Consider the following 26,702-nt stretch of genomic DNA (forward strand, 5'->3'; position numbering starts at 1 on the left):
GAGAGTGCGTTCGTAAGTCCAGTTTGTTCGTAAGTCCAAAGAATTAGCCTAGGTACCCAACTGAGTCGGCTATATAGTACTGTACTGTAACAGGTTTATAATACTTTTCACACAAATAATACATAAAAACAAACACACACAAAAAATAAAGAAAACATTTTTAATCTTACAGACAGCACCTTGAAAAGTACAGTGGTACAGTACAACAGCTGGCACCCAGGGGCTGGCATCGAGTGAACAGGCGAGAAGAGTGACTGACTGGAGGAGGGAGAGGAGGTGGGAGATGGCAGAGCTGAAGGATCATCAGCAGTAGGAGACGGAGGGCAAGCTGAAATTTCACTCATGCCTGACATCGATGGAACACACGTTTGCATCTTTGAAAGTTCGAAACTTGAAGCTTTGTATGTAGGGGACTTACTGTAATTCTCTATGTGTGTGTGTATGCATGTATACTGGTATATGTACACGTGTATGCATGCATGTGTATATATGTCTGTATATACATGTGTGTACATAAAAACTGCAGGGTTCCGACTACTGTTTAATTTCCAAATTACTTGTGTGCCAACAGATGCTTTTGGTAACCCTATCAGACCACTCGGGTCTATTCATGGATGTCCCAAACTGGAGCTTGCCAGCCGGTCGCTGTGCTGTGGCACCACTGAATGTACCTGCCAGGAGAAAGCTGCTGGGGACAAAGGACAAAGCATCTGATGACACACAAGTGCACTGCAGATCCGTAGTGACGGGAAAGAAACCAGGTGGAGTTCTTAGCGTTTACTTTAAAACGCACACTGTCTGACAGCACAGGGGAGCCAGAACACGTGACTTCCAGCAACGCCAACTCAAATGTACCTTGTGTCATGTAAGCTTAGACTGTACAATATGAGTTGCCCAAATGCCATTTAGTGAAAGAATATTCCAGACCTAGAGGCTTAATTTCAATTTCTTTGTCATTCTTAAAGGTCATGAGAAAAATGTTAAACTGTGGGAAGAAGTTTGCAAGCTGTGTAGTTTTTCTCTCCTTCAAGACACAGAAGAAAATAGAGCTGTTGATTTAGAAAAAATTCTAGTTTTAAATATGTGCCCATGATTTGGAAGCACCGTACGTTATCCAAAATGAATTTAAACGAAAGTCTGAAAAGCTTCTTTACCTGAAATAAGCCACCTAAGCCAGACAAACAAACCAAAGACCTCAATAAGTTCTGTAAATAGTACCTATTTCAAAATAATCTCTTGCTCTCTCGAATCACTCAGAGACACTGTGTGAGACTCAAGCTTAGGGGACATTGCTTTATGGCACCCCTCGACTCCCGGGGGCCTCCCCGTGCCCTCCTGCAGGCTGTCACCACGGCTCCCCGACCCCGTCAGGTAGAGAGCTGCTCTCTGCAGTGATGCCAGAATCTCCCCAGGGCGCCTCCGGCCGCACACCCAGACCACAGGTGTGCAGCGAGCCCCTGAGCCCCTCACAGCGCCTCCTCCTGCCAAGTCACAGGGACCCTTCCCTCCTACTGTGGCTGAGCTCTTGGGAGCTACTGCTTCAAACTGTGCAAGAGCGAGATTCTGGAAGCACCAGGAGAGAGAGGCCTGGGAGGGAGGAAGGTGAGATTTTAGGAAAAAGAGAAGAGGCAGGAGCGTGGAGGACAACACACAGACCGCCTGCTGCACTGGCTGGCAGGGGACACTGCAGTGACAGTCTGGCATCTGGTGGCAGAGGTCTTCACCTGAAGGCCCACCGAGCACCCCACTGCTGTCCCCCACCTGGAGCTGCTCCCCCTCACCCGGTGCTGCTCCCCACCCAGAGCTGCCCCCCACCGGTGCTGCTCCCCACCCGGAGCTGCCCCCCACCCGGAGCTGCCCCCCACCCGGTGCTGCTCCCCACCCGGAGCTGCTCCCTCCCACCCGGTGCTGCTCCTCCCCCACCCGGTGCTGCTCCCCACCCAGAGCTGCTCCCCACCACCTGGAGCTGCTCCCCACCACCTGGAGCTGCTCCCCCCACCTGGAGCTGCTCCCCCCCCACCCGGTGCTGCTCCCCACCCGGTGCTGCTCCCCACCCGGAGCTGCTCCCTACCTAATCCCAGGTGCGGGTGGTGCTCCACCAGCGTCCAGCTGTTGTCGTCCACACAGTGACTTCTGTAAACCAGCAACTGGCACAGGTCCCTGGCTGTCGTGTCCACCAGAATCTCCACCACTTTGCTCGTCCCGTCTTCGCTAAAGACTTTAACATCCTGCAACACAAGGCGGTGACACTTACAGATGAACAACCTTGGGTTTTCAGAAATAAACACTGAAACAACATAAACAGGAAATGTATAGACAGCAGTGCTCCAACACATGTATAATTGTTTTCCAGGCGGCGGGTGACCAGAGGCTGCGGGGCTGCAGGCCACGCCCATCGACACTCCCCTTCCCTTCTGCCTCCCCCTGCGGATGCGCAGGGCACATGGGATCACAACACAGGCTCTTACAACGCCCAGGACACCTTGGGGACACATGGCCAAACCAGAGCGTGTGAGCTACTTCTCTACCACCTGTCTCGGGAAGTGACAGAATTCCTTTAAAATACTGCTGGCGGTCTTGGGATTGGACATTCTACAGCTGAACCAATTGTAAGAACAAACAAAGCAACAGAAGGCCCGCAGAAATCCTAACTTTCTGCGACTCCAGCTGTTCTCCGTTTCTGGGGTCCTCAGTGCAGCAGACAGCACCCAGTGCCTCCTCCTGTCACCGCCACTCACCTTGTGTTCATTGAGGTGTAGGGAGAAGACGAGAAGTAATGTGAATATGCTGAAATTGAAAACACTAAAAAGAAGGGCACAGTAAGAGCAGTCACAAAACCCCCTGGCCCCGCCCCCTGCGAAATTACAAGCCAGTTTAGTTTTCCCAGCGTTGTTCAAAGCCATGACCTATGAACAGCTCCCAGGCAGGGGGGTGGCCAAACAGAAAACCAGAGGATCAAAAACCTAGCCTGCCCCAGCTGCAAGATTGATAGGGGTGCCGCCTTTAGGGGAAACATGAGATGCTTCAAAAAACCTTACCTCAACAGCATGGAAAAAGCAGTCAGAGGAACAAGATGGCATTTTGAATCGAGACTGTCCCTTGAAGGGGAGTGTGTCCCAGCCTTTTCCCACTGTCCCTGGCAGGCAGGGACCCCTCTCCGGGCACCGATGGTGGGGACGGAGCCCCGGCGGGCAGGCTGTCTCTGGGCAGCAGGGAAGCGGCTGTGAGGCTGCCTCGGGCTCGGTCCTCTAGCTCGTGAATCAAGCCAAGAGGGGCAGACCAATCAGGTCCCCGGCCGGGCCTGATGCAATCGCCCCCCACTCCCACTCCAGTGCCCCCGCCCGAGGTGGAGGTGATGACAGCACGACGACAACACAAGGCTCAGACCAACACTCCAGAAAAATCCCTGCTCATTCTTTCCCATGGCAGTGAACTAACAGGCAGGACGCTCAGCCTGAGCACGTGTGTTCTCTGAACTCAGGCCTGTCTGCCAAATCGCTCAGCAACCTTGATCCCTGCAACCCATGCTGCCACTTGCGAGTTTGGAGCTGGAGCTTTCTGTGGCCTGAGTGTCAGCTGGTCTTAAAGAACTGGCCGCAGCTCTCTGTCTGTCTCTCTCTGTCTCCGTCCTTTTTCTCGTGTTTTTGATCAAGTGCAGACTTTGAACGTTTATTTCCACAGCGCGGAGCCTGGCAGGGCAGCGAGCTGCTGGGATGAAGTCCCACGGGGATGGCACGTTGCCACAAGGACCGTCCCAGCTGACTTAGGGCTCACCCAGCCGGAGGGGAGGCAGGACCAGCCCGGGGGACAGAGCCCTTCAGCAGGGCAGGGTCACTGCCCCCGCTGTTCCTGCCACCTCTCTGCCAGCCCCCCAACCCCGGCTGGATCAGGACTGAGGGACCTGCTTACAGCTCACATTTGTCTTTAAAGGAATCCACCCCCGGTCTTTTCTGGAATTGATGTTTCACTCAATGACAGCTCTACTTCTCCAAAACCAATTAAATATGCAAATACAGCTGTCATGACTAAGTATATAAAAATAAAATTTAATTTCAACAGAGAAAATGTCTCTGGTCTATAGGTAAACACTTTGTAAGAACAAATGCATTAACATAAAAGAAAAACAAATTTTAAAAAAGCAATGAATTCATACAATTCCTTATATATATGCTAATTGTATATAATTACTTACATATATAATGTATGCTACAGCAGTGCGTGCATACAACCACCCAATTCAACTACCCTAATTTTCCTTCTTTCCTAAGTTTCTAAGTGAGCTTATCTGTGACTACAATGAACGTTATTTTCCCTAGGAAACTTAAATTAGGTTGAAGTGTGTTTCCCATCTCTCTCTCCAAGTCTTTTCCTGCCCAAATCATCCATAGCACCAGCTTTTAAATCTTCTTTTCAGCCCTACTGCACTTTTCTTTAAACTCTCTCCCTCACTTCTCTGTTGCTCCAAGGCCATGCCCCCAAAGATCTATATATAGTCCGAGTATTAGAAACTAAGATGTGCTTTGTCATATGGCCACGGCCCCGGCTTTCAGATCCCCAGAGCCGGCTGGGGAAGGGCCAGGAGGGGAAGCTGGGTCTGGGCTGCAGGCCTGTGACCGGGACAGACACAAAGGGACACAGGCTCCAGGACAGGACCTCGAATCCTGCGCTGCCCTCTCTGCTCCCGATAGCGCTGTCCAGCTACCTCCCCCAACTCACCAGGGCCTGCCAACCACAGGTGACACAGGCCCCAAGACAGACGGACAAGAAAGCCACCACACACCCCTGCAATCTCACACTGGGAGCACGTCTGGAGCTCCAGGTGACAGTATCTGTAACGAACACACACGCACAAAGGAAGCTGTCCCCACTGTGCCTCGAAAGCCGGCAGCTCCAGAAGGAGCATTTTGCACCGTGCCCACTGCCCCTGCGGTCAGCTCCTGGGCAGTGCTGGGGCTCGTTCTGGAAGCAAACAGGGGTTTCCATCTCAACCTTCAGTGCGACAGGCCTGGGCCGAAGGACGCCAGGGAGCAGGCTGAGGCTCGCAGGTTGGACGCTCGACCATCATCCCGTGAGGGCGGGATGCAGAAGCATCTCCCCTGTGAGCTGGCCAAGGCCTCCGCTCCACCGACTCAGAGTTCAGCCAGGAGACCAATACCAAAGAGCACATATGTATCCGGGGTAAAACTTCCAGGGAACACACGGATAGATCTGTGTCCTGCCAGGATGGGGGAGAACTCAGAGCGCAGGTCCGCAGTGCCAGCCTGGCCCAGCCCCTCCCTGGCTCTGTGACACCCCAGTGATGGAAGGTGAAGCATCACTCATGACCCCCTTGGCCCAGGTGGGGCTTCAGGGGAGATGTTCTAGAATGAGACCCGCTGCAATCCGGCCTCGTCACCAACTAGCCGTGGGAACTGGGCTGAGTGGCCCAGCCTCCCTGTGCCTCACCCTCTTCGCCTGTAAAATGGGGATCTATCAGCAGCACCAGCCTTACAGGGTCAGCCTGCCTTGGGCTAATGGGAGCCTCTCCTGAAAAGCTCCCAGCCACCTGTGCCTGCCCCCGGGGTGCCCTCGGATGGACCAAGGACCTGGGGACGAGGCAGGTTCCCACTGAAGGCCTGAGACACGGCAGCGGCGGGTGGGGATGGCGGGATGCTGACAGCCACGACCGACTCAGGTTTGCAGTTCTGAGAAAGCAAACCTCATGACGGGTAAGATGCAGCGGGAACAATTCAATTGGAAAAACCAACCACTGAATCTTCAACTTCTGTTTCTGCACCACAAAGTAAATTAAGTAGCTAACTGCTTTTAAAAATAAAGCAATAATTTATTAAGAATAACCTATATGGGAAAAGAATCTGAAAAAGAATAGAAACGGTGAGTCCCCTACATACGAGAGTTCCGTTCTGAGAGCACGTTCGTAAGTCCAATTTGTTCGTAAGTCCAACAGATTAGCCTAGGTACCCAACTAACACAGTCCGCTGTATAGTACTGTACTGTGATAGGTTTATAATACTTTTCACACAAATAATACATTAAAAAACCACAAAAAATAAAGAAAACATTTTTAATCTTACAGACAGCACCTCGAAAAGTACAGTGGTACAGTACAACAGCTGGCACCCAGGGGCTGGCATCGAGTGAACAGGCAAGAAGAGTGACTGACTGGAGGAGGGAGAGGAGGTGGGAGATGGCAGAGCTGAAGGATCATCAGCAATAGGAGACGGAGGGCAAGCTGCAGTTTCACTTAGGCCTGAGGTTCTGGTTCCTTGCTGGATTCAATTCTATCTACCCTCTTGAAAGAACGATCCAGTGATGTCTGGGTAGTAGCTCTTTTTTTTCTCATCATAGATGACCCGGTAGCACTGGATTGCATTCTGAACGGCTGCAACTTTTGCGTACCGTTCCACGTTCGGGTCCTGTGCCTCAAAAACTAACAGTGCCTCCTCCGACAAAGAAAATCCCCTTGCCATTTCCTGCATCGCGAATCTCTTCTGTTCTTCAGTTACTTCTTCTTCCTCTTGTCTCTCTTCGTCCTTTCTCTGGGCCTCCAATTCCATCAGGTGTTCATTAGTAACCTCCTCGTGTTGCATGGCAAGGAGTTTCATTGTCCTCTTGCAGATCTAGCTTGAAATAAAGACACTGTACTACTGCACTGTACCGTAAAGTACACGAAAGCACAACCCCCTGTAGAGGATGCATGCACGTGACAATGTATACCAGACACATGAACCAACTTACCTGATTGGACATGCAAATGCACGTTCGCATCTTTGAAAGCTCACAACCTGAAGGTTTGTATGTAGGGGATTTATTGTATATGTATATGTATAACTGAATCCCTTTGTTAGTACACCTGAAACTAACACAACATTGTAAATCAACTATACTCTAATATAAAATAAAAATTTAAAAAGAAACAAAGAAAAGAGCAAATCAAGTTCACGGTAACAGCCACTTAAAAACTTCTAAAATATGAGAACATATGCCATCTGCATGGCATAATTCTGACTCTGAAACTTGTAATAAATTCCTTGACCGTGCTGCTTTTGTTGTATAAATGATAAAAATAAAGAAACTTTGAATTTAAAAAAAAGTAATATTAAAGAGGGCATAATTATGCCACCAGCCTGAGATTCTTTCGTTTCAGGGTTAGCAGGGGGAGGAAGGAGGCTTTGCCAGGCTACCTAGCCCTCTGACTGGCTTGGCACCAGGGCCCGTCTTAAAAGCCCCAAAGTGGTAATAGAAGGTCTGTCCTTCCTGGAGCTCTGTTGATGCCTTTTATGCATTCATCGTATGGAGAGGGAAGTAAGAGCCTAAATCTTTGCAAACTTGCAGGAAGGAGTTTAAGAACAGTTAGGGTTGAAGGTACATCATGTCCATGGTCGTGGTCCCCAGCAGGCAGGCAGACGTTGGGGCCTCCTCCCTGCTGTCACCCGCACTCCTGCTTTGGGCACCGGACACTCCCTGCTGGGCACACGCAGGCTCGGGATCTTGTCTGAATTCCACAGACTCTTGACTTTGGTTGAGATCAACCCGTGAAAACAGCAAATGGAGGACTCTCAGCCCTTTGCCCCAGACCTGTCCCAGGTGCAGGACGTCCCGGGGGGGACAGCAGCCTCCAGGTGCCTGGGCTGAGCAGAGCAGCAGACCCCCAACCCTGCACAGAAACCCAGGGAGTCTGCAGGGTCTGAGCCGGGGCATCCGGGCAGCTTTGTCTCAGTTCTTCGTCATCCAACTTACTTCTTAGTTGAAAAGCTCCCTGGGTCCTGTTTAAATGCATTTTTCTAAGTGAGGATGTAAGCTGGGCTTTGCAGTAACTCCCGAAGCCTCCTGTAAATGCTGGGGGTAAACACTTCGGAAGAAGCCAGGCTGTATCCAAGGGCCACGAGGGGGCGTCCACGGTGGGAGGGTCAATATCGAACGGGAGGCACATGAAAAATGATCCACACAGCTAATTATTAGAGAAACACAAATCAAAACTACAGTGAGGTACCACCTTATACCAGTCAGAATGGCCATCATCAAAAAGTCTACAAATCATAAATGCTAGAAAGGATGTGGAGAAAAGGAAACCCTCCTACACTGTTGGTGGGAATGTAAACTGGTACAGCCATTATGGAGAACAGTATGAAGGTTCCTTAAGAAACTAAAAACAGAACTACCATATGAACCTGCAATCCCATTCCCGGGCATATATCTGGAGAAAAACATGGTCCGAAAGGATACATGCACCCCAATGTTCATAATAGCACTATTTACAATAGCCAAGTCATAGAAGCAACCTAGATGTCCAACGACAGATGAATGGATAAAGAAGATGTGGTACATATATACAATGGAATATTACTCAGCCATAAAAAAGAACAAAATAATGCCATTTGCAGCAGCATGGATGGGCCTAGAGATTACCGTACTAAGTGAAGTAAGCCAGACAGAGAAAGGCAAACACCATATGACATCACTTATATATATGTGGAATCTAAAATATGGCACAAGTGAACTTATCTATGAACCAGAAACAGACTCACAGATACAGAGAACTTATGGTTATCAAAGGGGAAAGGGAGGGGTGGATTAATTAGGAGTTTGGGATTAGCAGATACAAAGTACTACATATAAAGTAAACAACAAGGTCCTATTATATAGCACAGGGAACTATATTCAATATGTTGTAATAAACCATAATGGAAAAGAATCTGAAAAAGGATACATATACACACACACATACACATATATATATACACACACACACACACACACACACACATAGGTAGAAGTGAATCAGTTCGGTGTATACCTGACACAACACAACACTGTGAATTAACTATACTTCAATAAAAAAAAATATCAAAAGGGACTTGAGGACACAGGGAGGGGGAAGGGTAAGCTGGGACGAAGTGAGAGGGTGGCATGGACATATATACACTACCAAATGTAAAATACATAGCTAGTGGGAAGCAGCCGCATAGCACAGGGAGATCAGCTCTGTGCTTTGTGACCACCTAGAGGGGTGGGATAGGGAGGGTGGGAGGGAGACACAAGAGGGAGGAGATATGGGGATATATGTATATGTATAGCTGATTCACTTTGTTATACAGCAGAAACTAACACACTATTGTAAAGCAATTATACTGCAATAAAGATGTTAAAAATATATATATATACATATATATATATATATCGAGAGGGAGGCAAGGCTGCGGAAGACAGGAGGTGGGAAGGGCTGAGGGGCTCCTGGTCCCGCTGGGGTCATGGGGAGGGAAAGCAGGAAAGCCAGCTGAGCCCAGGCACGTGGCGGGTCCACCTCTGAGAGCCCAGTGGCCACACCAGGGCCCCGAGTTCACGCCCTCCAAGGCTGACAGAACCATCTCCCGACCAGGCGCGGGATGGAAGCCTCGGGACAGCTCGCCCAGATGGAGGAGATGGGCCCACGGGGGCCGGGTCTGAACCAGGGCATCTGCTGTTCGCCTTCCTCTCTGTCAGCAAGACGCTTCTCAGGAGCTACACGAGGCTGTTGGTTCTGGGGGGCCCTGAAGCCCCCAAATGGGGCAGGCCGAGCAAGTATGGATGAAACTAGATGTACTTCAGACTAGGGCAGAACCAGGGCCGGGATGGGTTCATTGTAGTGAAAAGAATGTAATTCTACCAATTTTTTTTCAGTTCTGGTCTAAGTCAATGATGCTATTTGAGCCACAGGGAATGATAACTGAAGTTGCTACACATAGGCACGTGGTTCTATTCACCGTAGTTAAGAATATCACTATCATCCTGTTCCAGTACAGGGACCCAAACTGACTTTAAAAAAATGAGCATCTGAGTTATAATCGATTGACTTCATGTTTCAGAAAGAATTATTGACAAAAATATTTTAAGTCCTCGCATTCCTTTCCAAAGGAGTTAAAGTTCTAGAAAGAACTCACAAAGTAGTTCTTGAAAGTCAACCGCGGATCCGGAGCCCCTCTGTGGACACCCTCACTGCCTGGCACTCACAGGCAAGATTCAGGGCACACAGCCCAAATCAAACCCGAGCGGTTCAAGGGTACACAGATATATTCGTTTTTTCTTACGGGTTTTCATTGTAACGCATTTGGAAAATGCCGAAGGGACAGAGGAAAGAACTCGACAATCACTGACAACTCCCAGATCTGCTGTTGCAGTTCTGGAGTGTGCCCTTCCAGTATTCTCTGGCACAGGTGTTTATAAATAGACGCACTGACATGACTGTGCTCAGACAGCAGACGCGGTTCTGCAATCGGGCTGTGGAGCTTCACGTTACACCATAAACATCCACCGGGTCTTTGTGTCTCTTTGGTGCTTTAGTGCCTGCGAGGGATTTCTTCACATGTCATGTTGTATCAACATGAACGTCATGCTGCCCGTCCGGTGGCTTCTAGACTTTCATTCTCCTCAAGTGCTCCCTGGCACACCTTTATACGTGAGCCTCGGTGTGTGGGTTGAATTATTTTCTCAGGATAAATGGCTGGATGTCAACTTTCCTAAAGTGCCACCTCTAATAAGGGAAACGTTTCCAAGAACGGGGATGCCGGGTGTTTGGCAGAATGCGTGCTATTCCTTTAAACAGGATTTAAGGAGCACGGTGGACCTGCGGGCATCCTCTGATCATCCCCAAACCTCCAGCCTCCCACTTAGCAAGAACTCACCAAGCACACTCTCTGTGCTGGCCCCAATCTCCTGGATGTCCAAGGGTCCCGCCACCACTGTCTAAGTGCATCAATTACGGAGCCTGTGAACCTGCCAGCCCTGGCTTCAAGCTCCTGCTCGCCACTCGCTGCACGAGTTATCCCCTCTGACCTTCGACAACCCTCAATCCCCAGCCTATGTGACAGTGAGGGACTGTCACATAGGCTGACGGTGAGTGTCACTCAGAGAAATGCATGCAAGTCCCGTCCCACAGCAAACGCTCCACAGATGATCATTCCAGACACACTCCGCTTGTCTCCTCCTCCTGCGGGCATCATGTGCCTAAAAGATCCCCCTCCCCATGCACTGCAGGACCAAGACCCCTGCGGCGTCAACCCAGGAAGAGGGAGCGCTTGGCAGGAAGCTCACCCTGGGCTTCTGCTCCAAGACTTCTATGGGGCTTTTAGCTATTTCTGGTCTTAGTATGTAGTTGAAAATCCAGGTATTAGGAGTCTGCTTTGTATTTCAAGCAGCTGAAGCCCCCAACGAGAGGCAGTGATGGTCCTCAGGAAAAGAGGCCCCCATCACGGCCTGACCATCTTGGTGGGGTGGGGGCCGTGGAGGGCTATCCGCCTACAGCAGGGGTTGACCAGATGATCCCTGAGAGGCCTGGTAACCTGGGTGTGTCTACGGCTCTGCCGGTGGCAGGTGGCAGCTTCTGGTGGGCAGGTACCCGCTTCTGGTGGGCAGGTACCCCTGCAACGTGAATTCGGGCTGAAGCCTGCAGGGCAGCCCGGGCTGGGTCTTTCCATCCAGATAGAGCCCTCAGTGGGAGCAAACTCCCAAAGCCAAGCCCTTCCTGGGTTAGGCTTTGTCTTTTGGGCAATGTCTTTCAGGGAAACTCACGGCGCTAGGGATGCAAACGTGCAATGTAAATGCAGTTCCTGTTTGAATATGGGATTTTTTAAAATGAGATTAAGGAATTGGGTGTCTCAACGGTATTAATGGTCCTGTTAAAGAAAAAAAAAAAAGTGTCAATCTTTTACAGAAACATGCTAAAAAATGTATAGGTAAATGACGTGATGGCTGGAATGTGCGTCAACACAGTATATGGGGGGCGTGGCTTCACAGTTGTGGGGTCTGGCTGGGGGGCACGCGGTGTTCACCCCACTATTCTACTTCTGTGCAGGCTCTAAATTCTTCATCAACAAAACCTAAACAAGCCTTCGGACCCTTTAGCCTTGTGCTGCCAGAGGAAATAAAGCATATTTGAAGCCTTTTCCTGCCTAATCCGTTTGAAGAATTGAACCCAGTACTCCTGGGTAGAGAAGGCAGCACCCCTTCTCTCCTTTGGTGGTTCCTGATGGGGGGTTAGGGTAGGGGTGGATTTTGCCCCCCGAGGGACATTTGGCAGCGTCTGAGGCATTTCTGCTTGTCACAACTGGTGTGTGTGTGTGTGTACGTGTGTGTGTACGTGTGTGTGTACGTGTGTGTGTACGTGTGTGTGTGTGCGTGTGTGTGTGTGTGGCGGGTGACACTGTCCTCTGTGGGCAGAGGCCACGGATGCTGGTCAGCACCCTCCAGGGCACGAGACGGCCTCACATCCAAGGACCCCCCAGGCCCAGACGTCAAACGCGCTGAGCGCAGAGCAAGGGGAATCTCGTGCTAGGAAGCAAGGTAGTACTTCGACGAGGACGTGCCACAAGGAAATAGGAACCAGCCCCACTGGGACAATGGGAGCGTCAAAGCGATGGCTGTAATCAAATAATAATGTGTCCTTACTGACAAATAAGGAAACACACAGGTAAATAGCCGGGAGACAAGGGCTGCTCTTCCTCACTGCCCAAGGCCAACTCACAAACGCAGAATGAGAGTCAGAATCGCCAGACAGGATCATCCATACATGACAAAACCAGTCAGCGGAAGTCGGAGGGAGGAAGCATATGAACCTGCTTTCAAGTCATCTTCCTTTAAAGCACTTTTTAATTACCAAGGGAATAATGGCAACTTCACAATGGAGAAACGTAGCAGACATGGGTAAGAAACATCATCGGTGATAATGGAGAAACCAACATCACAGCGTCCCGAACTCCTGCCCCGAGAGGGACGCAGCTGTCTGTGGCCTCTCCACCACGTACACCCTGATGGGGCCCCAAGGAAACTCCCCACAAACCAAAGGGGGGGCTCCGGTAACCGCTTACGTGACGAAGGACGCGGAGCGGCGAGGAAGTGCCCCCAGGCGAAAGGGAATTAGAGACGTTAAAACCAGTGCAGAGGGTGGTCCTGTGTTGGTTCATGAACCAGAAAAAAAGAAGCCATAAAACACATTAGCAGGACAACTAATGAACCGTGAATAAGGTCTGGATCCCTGCATACCCTGATTTTGGAAACTGCTGTGTGCTACGCTCCCTGTAATACACTAGTTATACACATGTGCATACAGATGTGTGTCTACATACATGCATATAGGACCAGGGAAAACGATTTAAAATGGGACAGCATGTTAGCCACTAGGGAAGCCGAATAAAGGATCTATGACAGGTCTTTGTATTATTACTGCAACTGCTCTATAGGTCTGAAGTTATTTCAACGTAAAAGTTTAAAGAACACATTGTGCGAAAATAATGACATGTGGGTCCCCTCTGTCACTCAGCATCTCACTGGTGTCCTATCACCCACAGAGGTGAGATCACAAAGATGACATGAGGGGACTCTTGCTCGGTTGCTCTCTTCATCAGGAGGCCCCTCCTCCGTCTCCACTAAGCCTCTGTCTTCACTGTGCAGGACTGTTACGATCCCAAATCCGCAGGCACCAGGCAGTTCAATCACGGCTGGGGTCAGTAAAATGTCCGAAATGCAAAGACGGCGCTTTGGGAGGTCAGGCCCACACAGGAGTGCAGCTGCTCCTGCCCGGGGAGGGCCCACAGGCACGCCTGCGCTCTGCGAGGTGGCTGCATGAGGGGACCACCAGACAGGGCAGTGACACGGCACGCCCCCGCCACTGCCTGCCCCTCTGTCGTGTAACGGCAGGACAGGCCACCCGTCAAAGCACTTCCCCCAGACCATCTGAACCTCATCGAGTATCATGGGTCTGCCCTCAGGCCAATGTTCTATCTTTATCTCAGACTGCGTGATGTATTTACCGGCATCCAGTTTCAGCGAACGTCTGGCTTGAGAGACAGGGGCAGGGAAGGTCTTACGGTTCTTTGGGGGCAGAGGGGCCTCCAGCTGTGCCCCGAAGCATCAGCACCCCATCCGCAAGGGCAGGACATGCCAGTGCCCACCCAGCCAACACAGGTGCCCCACCTGCTAAAGCCCCACCACTGTGCTGATGCTGTTGGGAGGGGCGGTGGGGGGGGGGCGCGCACAGAGCTGGATGCAAAGAACACAGGGAACCTGGGAAGACTGGCAGATTTACTGGAAGTTTAGAAAAAAGTGAAATTCGAGGAGCTGAGAGAGTCCTGAGTGGCTAGATTACAAAAGGACAACAACCTCCAGAACTTCCTTTGGGTCCGGACAATGCAGACAGTTGAGTGCCATCGTACAAATCTCAGACGGGGCTGCCACATAGGGTTACCTTTCTATTCAACCACAAGAGTCAAGAACAGGTATCTGTAGATAAGAGTCTTTCTCTCTCAAAATCCCAATCCTCCAAGATACATCTGCTAGGAATGCAGTTTATACTAATAACCTTTGTATTACCCATAACACCTTCGTTTTGGGAAAGTAAGCTTATCTACCATTATGGTGAGACATTCAATATAATTACAAAAATACTGATCACGATCAAGAGTTGGTGACAGTAATTAGTGAGAATTCTCATAAAAAGCAGAACATGTTCACTGGTATCAGTGAGCATCTCCATCTGGTGCATTTTCAGAACTAAAATCCAGCAACGGAAGTGAAACCCCTTGCTGAGGGCAACAGCCGGACCCCGAGCCTGCAGCGCCGTCTGTATGTCTGTCTGTCGGATAAGCAGGGCTTCTCAGTTCTGCTCACATTAGACCATGGATCCGGAGGGGAGAAACGTAGGCCAAACATCACAGTCAGGCACAATTCCTCAAAAACTAGGAAAGCACAAAGTTCTACTAAATGCGAGCTCAGAAAGTCCAACACCAAAAAGAGTAAGTACCTGAATGTGACAGCGCGCACCTTACCCCGCCTTCCGGCCGCTGGAGTCTCCAACTCAGAGGTTTCCAGGGCGACTCGTGAGCAAATGCCCTCTGCAAACCTCCCTTCGGGTCTGACCCTTTGCTCCCAGATGGGCTCAGTAAATACCTTACAGAGTTTCTAGAAGCTGCAGATACAGCCAATGAAAATGAGTCTGCTTCATCACTGGGGGAGTGACTTTGCTGCCACCCGGGGGCCAGGGGAATGAGGCACAAGACACCCATCCCGGGTTACTCTGCTCCTCAAACGGGGGGTCAGCCAGGCTCCAGTGCCTCTACACTCTACTATATGGGGTACACGGCCATTTGATGACAGTTATAAAAATGAACTTCATACACACACACATACATAGCCATAAACACACAAAGCCTTTAACCAGCAATTACAATGCTGAGAATCTATCTATCTATCTATCTATCTATCTATCTATCTATCTATCTATCTAATCTGTCTCTATCTACCTATCACCTATCTATCTATCTAGTCTGTCTCTATCTACCTATCACCTATCTATCTATCTGGTCTGTCTCTATCTACCTATCACCTATCTATCTATCATCTATCTATTATCTATCTGGTCTGTCTCTATCTACCTATCACCTATCTATCTATCATCTATCTATTATCTATCTAGTCTGTCTCTATCTACCTATCACCTATCTATCATCTATTATCTATCTATCTATCTAGTCTGTCTCTCTCTACCTATCATTTATCTATCTATCCATCTATCTAGTCTGTCTCTATCTACCTATCACCTATCTATCTATCTATCTAGTCTGTCTCACTCTATCTACCTATCACCTATCTATCTATCATCTATCTATTATCTATCTATCTAGTCTGTCTCTACCTATCGCTTATCTATCATCTATTATCTATCTATCTAGTCTGTCTCTCTCTACCTATCATTTATCTATGTATCTATCTAGTCTGTCTCTATCTACCTATCACCTGTCTATCTCTCATCCACCTGTCTATCTATCTATCTATCTATCATCTATGTATCTATCTATGCACCCAGCTCTCCACCATTAAGTGACCAGAGACCTATGTACAAGAACGTCCATTCCAGCTTTGTTTACAATAAGAAAGAACTGCAAACAATAACAGTGTGTGTCAAAAGAGGATTTGGTTAAACCAACTATGGTCCCCATGCGATGCAGCACCATGAAGCTTTTGGGGAAAATGCGATAATGCAGGTAAATTCTGGACAAGATAGACAACGTCTGTCCACACTGCTCACGCCTGCAGAATGAGACAAGAGTTGGGAACTGAGAGAAAGGGAACCTTACTTTTTACCATAAACCTTGTTGTACTATTTAAGTTTCACTTTTTGCTTTTACTACGAGCATGTATTACTTTTTTTTTCATTTATTACTTTTATAATTTAAAACTATTTACTTTTTGTTTGTTTGGTCCCTGGTTGAGCACAGATGACGTGGTAACAAGTCATGGCTACTGCAATCCCTACTCTTATTTCCGCTTTCAGTGCCCACACTTTGCCAACTGTCTGGTCTGCCTGAACGGACCAGCTTCTCTGGAAGGATGGGGATGAGGGGGAGGGACCGCACCCACGTGAAGACCTGTGGGGGAGGGAAGCCAGCCTCCAGTGCTGTCACTTCAGTGCAGGCCTTATCTCCCACGGAGGAGGAGGGCTCTGGGATGAACCAGAATAAAGACCCAAAGTCCAATCCTGGGTCTCAAGCACAGGGAGCTGCCACCGGCAGCTGAATTTTTATTAACAGTTTACGCCACCTAGAATTTATTTCAGTCTACGTGTACACAGACGGGGTGGCTTAACCAACAGAAGTGCAATGTCCTGCAGTTCTGGATGTGTCCAGTTCTGGACACCGGACGTCAGAGACAAGGCGCCCGTGATCCTAGGCCTGGTCCCTTTCGAGAGCTGTGAGAGGGACTCCATTCTACGCCTCTCTCCCAGCTCCTGGGGGTCTGCTGGCTGTCTCTTGTGTATAAGCATCACCCTGATCGCTGCCTGCACCTTCAGGGCTTTCTCCCTGTGTGGGTCCAAATGTCCCCTCTTTATAAGGACACCAGTCCTACCAGGTTGGCCCACCTACTCCAGCATGACTGCATCTAAACTTAACAAATGACACCTGCAACTACTCCATTTCCAAACAGGCTCCCAGTCTGAGGTCCTGGGGGCTTTGGGACTTCAACATCTCAACTGCGGAGGGGGGTACAATTCAATCCACAACAACATGCAATAAAGTGTAAGACCCTAAGTCAGCTCTTCCTCCAAATAGTTGATAACTTGCAGCATAATGCATTAAATCATGCTGCCTTGTTTATGATACTCTGATGCTTGTAGGTGTTGGGGTCTCTCTCTGGGTACCTGCTCCAGAGCACAGAAGTCTCCGCTCTTAAACCAGAACCACGTGGGTTTCACGACAGCAGCTTTGTAAGGTCAAAACCACCCTTTTGCAGGAGGAAACCAGTCACACCAAGAGACCAAATCCAGAGGGCTTCTTCTAGGTTCACATAAAACTCAACCTCTCAGCAGCCTGGGACCCACGGATGGCCCCTCGCTGCCCGAGACCCCAGGCCCTCTGAGGCTGCCCTTGCTCTTACTGCTTTACCTCAGGGTTCTGCGCAAGTCACCCCTTAGAGGGCCCCTGCCTACTCTGGAATTCTTAGGCAGGAGTTTGGATTTCAAATTTTGTGACTCTTACGTGCACTCCTGGTTGCAAATCGGGGTTCTGGCTGATTTGGTGGCTAAGACAATATAAAACTAAATTAAAACCAATGCTCCACCTATGAAAGTGGACTACTATCTATGACAGAGAAAACAAGAGCACACAGCTGGCTAGTTCTGTAGACCTCTTTTAGGTACCTGAGACTTGGCCCGCTGGGCAGCGGGTCCCCAGGATGCCACCAGGGCCTTGGTCACAGCAGGTGCGTAGCTGTTCTGGTCTCTGACAGAAACAGTCCACCTACGGTAACAACTTCAGTGTCCATAGAAGCCGTTTGCCATCATTAGGGGAACACAGTTCAAGGATGGAAATCAGGAAATCACATCCATACCCTACCATTAGCTGATTCAGGATCTCATCTGGGCCCACAGGCCGCCCTCAGCTGCTGGGTCTCCTTGGTCTCCGTCAGCTGGACAGGTCCTCAGATTTGGTTGTCCCTGTGGTTTTGTTTTCTGGGGTCTTCTATGACCTCAACACCTTTGAGGAGTCCTGACATTTGGCGGAAGGCCCTCGGTCCTGCTGGCGCCACAGAAGTGGGTCGTGTCCTTCTCGGGATGCCCATTCTGGTGATGTCATCTGGGGACCCTTGACTGGTAAGGTGACCCCTGCCGGTCTCTCCACATCCCTGAGTTACTCCCTTGCCTTTGCTCTTCGAGCAGCTCCTGGGTCCTGGTGACAGGCCCCCTCCACGCTTCAAGCATCTCCTAGGCGGCCCTGCCTCCTCTGAGTAGAGGATGGAATTCAGGCACTAAGACCCGAGGACAGGGTTGAACATATTTTTAAAGGAGGGACGCAGAGCTTCAAGTTATCATAGGGACACAGAAGCTACAGGAGGGCAAGAAATCACCAAGCGCTGCTGATCTGCTCAAATCCATCCAGCACCCACACCCCACCCATCTCAGCTCCTGCTGTGCCCACATCCTACCTGGCTGTCCCCATGCCTGCCTGTCCAGCCCATAAAAATGCACCCTGTAGACTTTTTAAGGATGCCGGGGTGGGGGGGTGGGTTGAGGGAAGGAAGGACTGGGAGTTTGGGGTTAGCAGGTGCAAACGATTACATACAGGATGGATAAACAACAAGGTCCTACTGTAGAGCACAGGGAACTGTATTCAATATCCTATGATAAACCCTAATAGAAAAGAATATGAAAAAGAATGTATATATGGATATAGCTGAATCACTTTGCTGTACACCAGTAACGAACACAAAATTCTAAATCAACTGTACTTCAACAAAAAAAATAAAAAGAGCAAACGTGCCTTGCCTTCCTGTAGCGACGCTTGGCACAGTTAGCTCTGCAGAGAGACCGGTCCTCGCCAGACCTCCAGGCCCTGACCCCGGGATCCCCACTCCACCCTGTGTCCTTCCCGACCACCTTCCCTCCCTCTTTCTGGAACACTCTCTGCTTCCAACCCAGCTAAAGGCTCCTCCTCCAGTCCCTGCTGGTTGGCTGGCTGGTGCCTTTCCCGCCGCTGGAATGTCCCACGTCTGACCTGCCGGCGATTCCATGCCCCCGAGGACTGGCCAGCACTTGTCTCTCCCCCCAGTTCCTGGGCCCCCGAGGGCAGTGCCCATATGTGGAAGCCGCTCAAATCACACCGGGGAGCGGGCCCGTGAGATGGACACAGGTGGCGGAGGCTTGATTTCCTTGCTGGCCCCGCGCCGGGTACAGGGCGGGCGGCAGGCAGCCTCCAGGTGTGGGGTTTGGAGGCGGGTTCTCGGGGCCCTGCCGGTCATTGTCACTCAGATGCTCCCTCCTGGGGCCATCCTCCCAGACTGGAGACCACGTGGGGGAGGTAAGGGGGGCTGTGCTGCAGGGCTGAGGAGACGGGGTACACCCGAGCCCAGGGGCCTGAGTCAGGACGCGATCACCTGACCCCGCTCTCCACACCCGGGTCCACGCGGTGATCCATCCCCACAGCACTGCATGGGGACCAGCACAGGGAACCTTCCTCACATCACATGGACCAGAAGCTCCTCCTCCTCGGTTCTGCGGGCGCTGCAAGGCCACACACTGCTATCCTCCTGGAAAGAGCCGCAGAACAGCCAGAGACGCGCTAAGGCTGCCGTCGGGTCTGGAGGCCCGAGACGCAGCGTGTTCAACCACTGGGACAGGACAGGACAGGAGAGGAGAGGCGGCTCCTTCTTGCCCCTACCACAACCCCGGCCCCGGCGGGCCCTGCAGCCCGCAGCTGCCCACCTGCGTAGGGAGGGCCACCCCAGCTGGGGGACAGCAGGTTTCCAAAGCCAGCATGTGCTGCCACGGGGGCCCCCAGGCCACTCTCACAGAGAGCATGTGGGAGGCCGCCGGTGAGGGATCAGCGCTCAGAAGTTCTGAAACTTGTGCGCCCCTGAACGTGGTGATCAGAATAGAGAGGCCTTCGCACACACACAGCGACACGCACGGGCTCTGGCTAGAAACCTGGCTTCCAGGAGAGCACTGGAAACGTGACAAAACCTACCTCACCGTGGCTCCGGGAAGCGACACCTACAGCACGGCCAACCGGAACCCACGCAAAGAGCCAGCCACGGCCAAGGGTCCCAGTGTGGCCCAAACACACACTCGTTAACAGTGTTTTCAGCAATTACGAGTGCTCTTTGCAAAGACCATGGAGAAGAGACACAGAAAACACTTGCAGGATATTCAACAAATAAAAACATTTATATAGTTATATCTGCTTTGATGTAAGCTTTTATATATAGAATGGATAAACAAGAAGGTCCTACTGTAGAGCACAGGGAACTATATTCAATATCCTGTGATAAACCCTAATGGAAAAGAATATGAAAAAAAGAAAGAGAGAGGCAGGGACTGGAATGGAGATGGCGCTGTCTCTGTCCCTGTCACTGACCGTGGTCTGCAAGAAGCCAGTGGTCCTAACACCCAAGGTCCCCTCACAACAGCACTGCCGCCGCCTCGAGGGGATGACATCCCCACCGCGGGGCGGCTGTCACCCCCTGCCCTTCCCGTGGAGCTGCTGCACGTGACACTTCCATCTGTGTCTGTGCAGGGTTTCCTGATACAAATGAACCCCAAGAATCCAGGATTCCAGAAAGAGGGCAGCGAGAAATACTGCTGCTTTGATTCACGAGCATCTCCGCTGTGGGATTACAACGAGGAAGCTATTCTGGGGTGAGGAAAAAATAAACTGCACTCGGCATTAGCATTGGGTTCTAAAATAAGTTTACCAGCAGAGGTTGTTCACTCAGAACCTTTCTAAACGGGGTCACATCTGTGTTCTCTTTTCCTAGAAATGCCGAGACTTGGCTGCACAGCAGTGAAAGGAGGGGGTGTGGGTCAATGTTAACTGAATTCTCTCTCTGAAGACACTGAAAACGCCTTCACTTGGTTTCCTCCAGTGTTTCTTCCAATTTTTCTTTAAACATTTTTTATTACTCAAATTGCTTTTCCATCATGCTTGCTAAGACAGCGAGGTGAGAGCCCAAGAAAAGAAAGATAGAAAAGCTATGGAGAGAAAGAGAAGGCCAGACTCCATGCAGGCACCGGGCCACACAGGAAGGGGTACAACGGGGCTGCCCCGTCGGGCCAGGGCACGGGCAGGCCGGCCGGGAGCAGTGCAGAGACACAGAAAGGCCACAGCCAGCTGCGGGGACACGTGTGTGGAAGGTTCTAGTTAGCGTCCTTCGTGATCCTGGAAAGGCACGGACTCAGCTTGCACCCAGCAGGTGGCGGAGATTTCACCAAAGCATGGAACCCCTTCAACCAAGACCCAAAGGTCTGACAGATGCTTTTCAACCTTGTGATTTCATGAAACACTTTATCTTAAACTGAAAAAAGATGACATATTTAGAGAGCACAGAATGGAAGCAAAGTCCCTCTGTGACGGTCCACAGGCTTTTCCTAAAGCACAGGTGTTCACGCTCCAGCACATGACACCTTCCGCACGGGATGAACTGTGGTCCGTCGGAAATGAGGGTGTTTAACCATGTGCATTTATGTCAGAACCGTCAGGGAGGGTAATCGGGCCAGAAGTTCATTTTCCGGTTCTTTACCGTTTCCTAAAGGCATTTCAAGTCAAAGCAACAGCAGATTCGTTTGCCAAGGGAACTCATTTTTCTTGATCCAGCAAACTAGGCAGCCCTTTCTGAGACTGCGCACAGACCTCGATGGCTGTTTGCTCTGCCCCGGCCCCTGATTCTGCAGCAGGACCTGATCACAGACGCCCACGCTGGTCAAGACACACACTTAGATTTTTGGCAGAAGTATGGGGATTCTTCCCGTGAAAGATATAGATAATATAAGTGCCCACTTTTCCAGTACTCCTGACAGCTACAGATACCAAGAGATACTCAATGCTATCATAAAGGATCCCAAGTTTAAAGAATTTATATTTAAAAAGATATGAACAGTCCAGAGAAACACTAGTGGCTGGGATTTCACAGCAGGTTCCTGACAGAATCTCCTGTTTCATTTTTAGCTAAACATGCAGCCTGCAGGTCACAGCTACCTACCTGGACTGCATCCCTTGTTCGGATAAAACAGACGTAGAAGACAGTTACCTTGGAGCTTTGCAATTCGCAGAGGGCTCTTAAACACCTCAGTTTCAGCAGTATTCCCAGAGAAATCTGAGGGGATGGTCTTCACCATTTAAAAATGATCTAGAACGATTCAGCATCCTTCCCCAAAGTGGGTTCCGTGGGAAGCTTGCCATGTTCTAAGTGGCTCTGTGATCATAAACATCTGATAAGCTCTAGGCTGACTCGAGGTGGCCTATGACATAGTTTTTCTTCCCTGTAGCATTCCTCGAATCCTCCAAAACCTAATATGAAATGTGAATTTCCAAGGAGGTGACAAGGGATGCAAAAGTCCCCTAACTTCCTGCATGTTTCTTCTCATGACAACTCAGGTGACCGGGATTCTAGAAAGTGCAGGGTGAGAAGCGCAGGTGCAGAGCTGTCAGCTGGGCAACGAGGCGGGAAGCAGGGAAGGCCGGCCACCGCTCAGAGGCAGAAGAACCAGGAGGGAGCCTAGCTGACCGGAAGGGACCCGGCACATCAGACCTAGGCTGATGCTCAAGGACACGGCCACGGTGGCCACGGAGCTGGGCCGCGCTCGGGCTCCTCAGAGGGTCTCCGGTTCCATCTCCAAGGCCAAGCGAACCCACTGTGGAATCAGGTGTCGGCGACACTGTGACCCCCGACGGGGCCCCCCTCAGAGCCTGCCCACGCAGCACCGCCTGGGGCACAGGCCGTCCGTGAGGGCAGCAACCCCGGCGGAGAGGACGGGCGGCCACGGGACGTACGTGCTTCGTGGGTCTCGCGGGTTTGGTCTGGTTGAGTCCACGCGTCTCCTCGCATGTTACGCAGGCGGTTGTTTCAGTTTATGAGATGGGGTCCTGTTCGTCCACGGCGCTGCAAAGGCGTCTCGGGGAGACGAAGGGCTTGAGGCTCAGGTCCTGGGCCTACACCTCCAGTGTCTGGATGGGACCCGTCACCACTGCTCCATGAGAAGGTCATCAGTACCGCCAGCCTCCCCGACGGAGAAAGAGACCGAGGCTTCCCGAGAAGCACGGGGTGGAGCTGGGATTCTGGGGCCTCAGAGGCAGGGCTCCCTGGCAGTGCCCCCCAGGGACACGGCCAAGGAATATCACAGGTCTATCTTGGTTGAATGACCTTTGCCAGAGAAACAGATGGTAACTCAGCGTCCCCTCCGCAGAGAGCAGGTTCCCTGCGACCTGAAAGCAGTGTTCCAACCAGACCTTTCCTGAGCCAGAAGGTGTAAAGCGAAGAAGCAATCACCTTAGGACACGGCTTGCTAACAGGTGCACGAAATAAATGGAGATAAAGCGCAGATGCTCACAGACACAGGTCAGAGCTAAGGCCGCCTGATCCTGAGGTGCTGGGTGTGGTCCCCAGGAAAGGAGCTTGGAGGTGCCCTCTGCCTGCCCGGGGTGCACAGCCCCCGTAAGAGCGGCTACAAGACACAGGCTGATGTTATTTTCACTCTCCATCTTCTTTCGTAAAGGCAAAATCCTCTGGATCTCTTTTAGTTGGTGAACACTAATGTAGGTCTTTTATACAAGTGGGGTGGTGTAAACTTTTGGAAAGGGGGGATACCTGCACTCTCACTTTAAAAACCAACAAAGGTGGTTTACATTCCTTCTGTAGGAAAGTTTCCAGGGAGGCCCCACGACTGATGGGCTGTGGGTGGACAAAGGGAAGAGGCAGAGAGGAAGCGTGTCCCCCCACCAGACTGGAGAGGAGGAGGGACGGGGGAGGGCAGGACTCCAGTGGGGACAGCGGGGAGCCTGGGGTGGTGGCAGCTGTCCGCCCGCCACTCACTAGAACACAGGCAGCGGAGGGAAGGAAAGGCTGCCAGCCTCGGGGACGCTGAGTACAGAGGGTTTACCTTCCACAAGGACGGCGGGGATGAGCTGGCATGCGCCCAGGCAAAGCCACAGTGACCGTCACTGGATGGTGGCTTGTCCTCTGTCCCCCCGGGAGGCCAGGTACCGCGCTCCAGGCTCCTGTCCTGACACGGCTCTACAACTGCCCTGAGAGTCCAAATGCAGGCGGGTCAGCCACGGTTCACCCCACGTGGTGCCCCTTAAGGGCCCCCAGCAGTGGGGTTCAGTGTTAGTGAGGCACAGGTTCTCATGAGCTCTGAGCCCCGAAGGCTTCAGAGAAGTGACCTGTGCACATCTTGCAGGCGCTAAGAAGAGGGCCCGTGAAAGTGTGCAGTCAGGCCTCCAGGTGGACGCAGCCATCAGAAGTCACTGAGGCCTGAGGATGGATGCTGTGGACGCCTAGCCCAGGCTGGACCACGCAGGAGGCAGCACCATCTCCACGCCAGCACAGGCTGGGGGACACGGCTGTACCAGGGCTCGGCGAGCTTCTCCTGCAAAGACCAAAGGCAGCCTGATGCTGGGGCACACGCGCTACGTCACAGGTGAAGGCTCTGGAGACCCAAGCTGGACCACTGGTAAATGCATGTGCAAACCACATGCAAGGCAGTTAACTCAGTTCCAGAAAATTAATTTTTAAAATTAAACAAAGGGAGAAGAGCTGATCAGAGCTAGGACAACATTTATGCCCTTTTAATAATGGGGTTTAAAAACGTGACTAACTGTGTTTGAATAACAAAAGGAAAAACTTGCTGTAACAACTCATTACGCGGCTACGTGAACATCCTTATTGGCTGAAAGACAGAGCAGCCTGGCAAAACCATTCCAAAGTACATACACGCTGAGTGTTTAAAGATCGCCTTAAATTCGGAAATAAACCTGTTTCCATTATCGGTGCTGCTCCTCCTTTTTTTAACCAGCCCTCCCCTCCCTCTCTCTCTGCATCTCCGCACCTTTGCTTTCTCTGCTTCCTCCATGTGTGCATCTGTGGGGGGGGGGGGGTGCGGGGGGCGGGGAGGGGCTGGCTCAGGGACCAGCCTATGGGATGGCTGCCTGTGGGCGAGCGCACAGGTCGGGCCTGGCCAGCTGTGGCTGTGGAAAGAGGATCAGGTCCCAGGACACAGAGGGAGGCTGCCCTCCCCGGGGGTCTCTGTCCCTGGACTGTCCTTAGGCAAAATTCATTTCCTTACAATTAAAGCCAACCGGGCCTTTTATTTCTTGCAGCCAAACGCATCCTGAAAGAGCCAGTGAAGCAGAAGTCCCTGATTTGCTCTGGGGGACCCCACTAACCCTGGCCCCCCATTCGCCCTGGGGTACCCTACTAATCCTGGCTCCCCATTCGCCCTGGGGTACCCCACTAATCCTGGCTCCATTTGCCCTGCGGTACCCCACTAACCCTGGCTCCCCCATTTGCCCTGGGGTACCCCACAAATCCTGGCTCCCCCATTTGCCATGGGGCACCCCACTAATCCTGGCTCCCCATTTGCCCTGGGGTACCCCACTAATCCTGGCTCCCCCATTTGTCATGGGGTACCCCACTAATCCTGGCTCCCCCATTTGCCCTGGGGTACCCCACTAATCCTGGCTCCCCATTTGCCCTGGGGTACCCCACTAATCCTGGCTCCCCCATTTGCCCTGGGGTACCCCACTAATCCTGGCTCCCCATTTGCCCTGGGGTACCCCACTAATCCTGGCTCCCCCATTTGCCCTGGGGTACCCCACAAATCCTGGTGGCTGGTGGTGCTGTTTCTGAGGTGTCAGAGCTGCGGGGTGTGGCCGCCCTGCTCCTTCCCCATCACTGGCTGGCGTTTCCAGAGGCCACAGAGCCAGCCCTCCTCAGCCCACCCAGTCCCGGGCAGTCCCAGGCACAGTGCTGCCCCCAGGCCGGCACACCGAGGAGGAGCGGCAGCCTCCCACGGGACACCAGGGCCTCTCTGAGAGGCTGTCACCTCCCACGGCTGTCACTGAGGAACTGGGAGCCAACAAGGGGCTCCTGCTTGGTGGATTAAGAGCTTCCGGACCGTCCGCCCTCCATAGGATAAATGGCTACTCAGAACCACGTGTCGAGCTCCCGCCACTTCACATACAAAAGCATCCTTCCCCACAGCAAACGCCAGTCTGTACTGTGCCTGTCTGCACTGTGTTTGGAGAGCAGCTTCAGCCCTCGCAGGAGGCCCGGTAGTCTGGTGTCTCCTCCAAGCCCAGTGGGTGCAGCAAGGGACAGGGAGGACGCCGGGGGCTGTGGACTCATCCAGGCCAAGTTCACGTCCTGCCTCTGCGTCTGGCCAAAGTATTGCAGCTGCTGGGCTATGGTTTCCCCCATGGAAAGTCTCCTTCTTGCCGTGTGCAGAAGTGCTGTGACACTAACCACCGTGAGACAGATGCTAAAAATCCCAGGACCTTCCCAATGGGCTCAGGACCTGCACGTGACCCCTGTCAACATCAGCCGGTTCACAGGCAGCCTCTGCTTGTCCGCGCTGGAAGGGAGGGAAGGGATTCCTCATGCTTTCTGGTGACCCCCTTCCAGACACACGAGTTGCCCCTCAGAGGACCTAATCCAGCCTCTGCCACTTCACAGGTTCCCTCCACGGTCCACATTCATCCTGATTCATCACTTTTGCATGTGTGTGTTTACAGAAAGTGCTTCTCTGAAAGGTCACCTGCTGTCCCCACTCCGAGGGTGAGAGTGAAAGACAAGGGCTGGGGTCTGTCTCCAAGGCCGACGGGAGAGGCTGCACCCACACAGCCCGGAGGGGCGGGGCTGCCGGGGGACGCGCAGGTCCAAGGCTGCTGGGACTCGTACAGGGCCAC

At 51.6% G+C, this 26,702-nt stretch overlaps 1 protein-coding gene across 8 annotated transcripts in view; it reads right to left on the minus strand.

The window, feature by feature from the left end:
* Window positions 1–26,702, minus strand: part of GRB10 (growth factor receptor bound protein 10) — a 207,913-nt gene that overhangs the window by 43,417 nt on the left and 137,794 nt on the right. For all 8 annotated transcript variants that reach the window (XM_068550222.1, XM_068550223.1, XM_068550224.1 and 5 more), the window contains one exon: window positions 2,072–2,228. In XM_068550222.1, coding sequence (XP_068406323.1) covers window positions 2,072–2,228 — 157 coding nt within the window. The remainder of the gene's footprint in view (window positions 1–2,071; window positions 2,229–26,702) is intronic.

The sequence above is a fragment of the Eschrichtius robustus genome, chromosome 8 (genome assembly GCF_028021215.1).
Source record: "Eschrichtius robustus isolate mEscRob2 chromosome 8, mEscRob2.pri, whole genome shotgun sequence".
Lineage (NCBI taxonomy): Eukaryota > Metazoa > Chordata > Mammalia > Artiodactyla > Eschrichtiidae > Eschrichtius > Eschrichtius robustus.